General features: G+C 43.6%; 1 protein-coding gene across 1 annotated transcript in view; it reads left to right on the top strand.

The window, feature by feature from the left end:
• Positions 1 to 1,966, top strand: part of LOC108447914 (ras-related protein Rab-5B-like) — a gene marked incomplete at its 3' end in the record, with an annotated part of 13,481 nt that extends 11,515 nt beyond the window's left edge. The window contains exon 3 of the mRNA XM_017739205.1: positions 1,880 to 1,966. Within this exon, the coding sequence (XP_017594694.1) occupies positions 1,880 to 1,966 (87 nt within the window). The remainder of the gene's footprint in view (positions 1 to 1,879) is intronic.
• Between the last annotated feature and the right edge of the window lie 4 nt (positions 1,967 to 1,970).

Below are 1,970 nucleotides of genomic sequence, written 5' to 3'. Positions count from 1 at the left end.
GGGGGATTTGGGGGGTCTCAGAGGGGATTTTTGGGGTGTTTTGAGGGGTTTTGGGGGTGTTTTCCCCGTTCCCAATGGGAATTTTGGGAGGGTGACGCTGGGGTTGGGTGGGAGCTGTGGAGGGGAAGGGGGCTCAGGGGGGTTCTGAGGGGCCTCAGGGGGAATTTTTGGGGTCTCAGGGAGGTTCCCAAATCATTTCAAAATCCCAAATGATCCCAAATCATCCCAAAAACCCCAAATCATCCCAAATAACCCGAAATCATCCCAATAACCACGAATCATCCCTGAATCATCCCCGAATCAACCCCAAATCATCCCAAATAACCCCAAATCATCCCAAATGATCCGAAATCATCCCAAGAATCCCAGATAATCCCAAATGATCCCAAATCATCCTTGAATCATCTCAAATGATCTCAAATCGTCCTTGAATCATCCCAAATCATCCCAAATGGTCCCAAATGATCCTAAATCTCCCCAAATGGTCTGAAACCATCCCAAGAATCCCAGATAATCCCAAATGATCCCAAATGATCCCAAATGATCCCAAATGATCCCAAATGATCCCAAATGATCCCAAATGATCCCAAATGATCCCAAATGATCCCAAATGATCCCAAATGATCCCAAATGATCCCAAATGATCCCAAATGATCCCAAATGATCCCAAATGATCCCAAATGATCCCAAATGATCCCAAATGATCCCAAATGATCCCAAATGATCCCAAATGATCCCAAATGATCCCAAATGATCCCAAATGATCCCAAATGATCCCAAATGATCCCAAATGATCCCAAATGATCCCAAATGATCCCAAATGATCCCAAATGATCCCAAATGATCCCAAATGATCCCAAATGATCCCAAATGATCCCAAATGATCCCAAATGATCCCAAATGATCCCAAATGATCCCAAATGATCCCAAATGATCCCAAATGATCCCAAATGATCCCAAATGATCCCAAATGATCCCAAATGATCCCAAATGATCCCAAATGATCCCAAATGATCCCAAATGATCCCAAATGATCCCAAATGATCCCAAATGATCCCAAATGATCCCAAATGATCCCAAATGATCCCAAATCATCCTTGAATCATCTCAAATGCTCTCAAATCGTCCTTGAATCATCCCAAATCATCCCAAATGGTCCCAAATGATCCTAAATCTCCCCAAATGGTCTGAAACCATCCCAAGAATCCCAGATAATCCCAAATGATCCCAAATCATCTCTGAATCATCTCAAATGATCTCAAATCATCCCAAATCACCCTTGAATCATCCCAAATGATCCCAAATGATCCCAAATCATCCCAAATCATCCCAATAACCCCAAATCATCCCAATAACCCCAAATCATCCCAAATGATCTGAAATCATCCCAAGAATCCCAGATAATTCCAAATGATCCCAAACCATCTCTGAATCATCCCAAATGATCCCAAATGATCTTTGAATCATCCCAAATCATCCCAAATGGTCCCAAATGATCCTAAATCTCCCCAAATGATCCGAAATCATCCCAAGAATCCCAAATGATCCCAAACCATCTCTGAATCATCCCAAATGATCCCAAATCATCCTTGAATCATCCCAAATCATCCTTGAATCATCCCAAATGATCCCAAATCATTCCAAATCATCCCAAATCATCCCAATAACCCCAAATCATCCCAATAACCCCAAATCATCCCAAATGATCTGAAATCATCCCAAGAATCCCAGATAATCCCAAATGATCCCAAACCATCTCTGAATCATCTCAAATGATCCCAAATCATCCTTGAATCATCCCAGATTATCCCAGTAACTCCAAATGATCCCAAATGATCCCAAATGATCCCAAATCATCCTAAATCTCCCCAAATGACCCCAAATGACCCCGGCCCCTCTCGCTCCAGCCAAGAAGCTGCCAAAGAACGAGCCCCAGAGCACGAGCGGCGCCGGCGGCCGGGGCCGGGGGG

This window comes from Corvus brachyrhynchos, unplaced genomic scaffold, assembly GCF_000691975.1.
Source record: "Corvus brachyrhynchos isolate BGI_N302 unplaced genomic scaffold, ASM69197v1 scaffold827, whole genome shotgun sequence".
NCBI lineage: Eukaryota > Metazoa > Chordata > Aves > Passeriformes > Corvidae > Corvus > Corvus brachyrhynchos.
The sequence above is the reverse complement of the archived record's forward strand: the minus strand, read 5'-3'. Positions and strand labels throughout refer to the sequence as shown.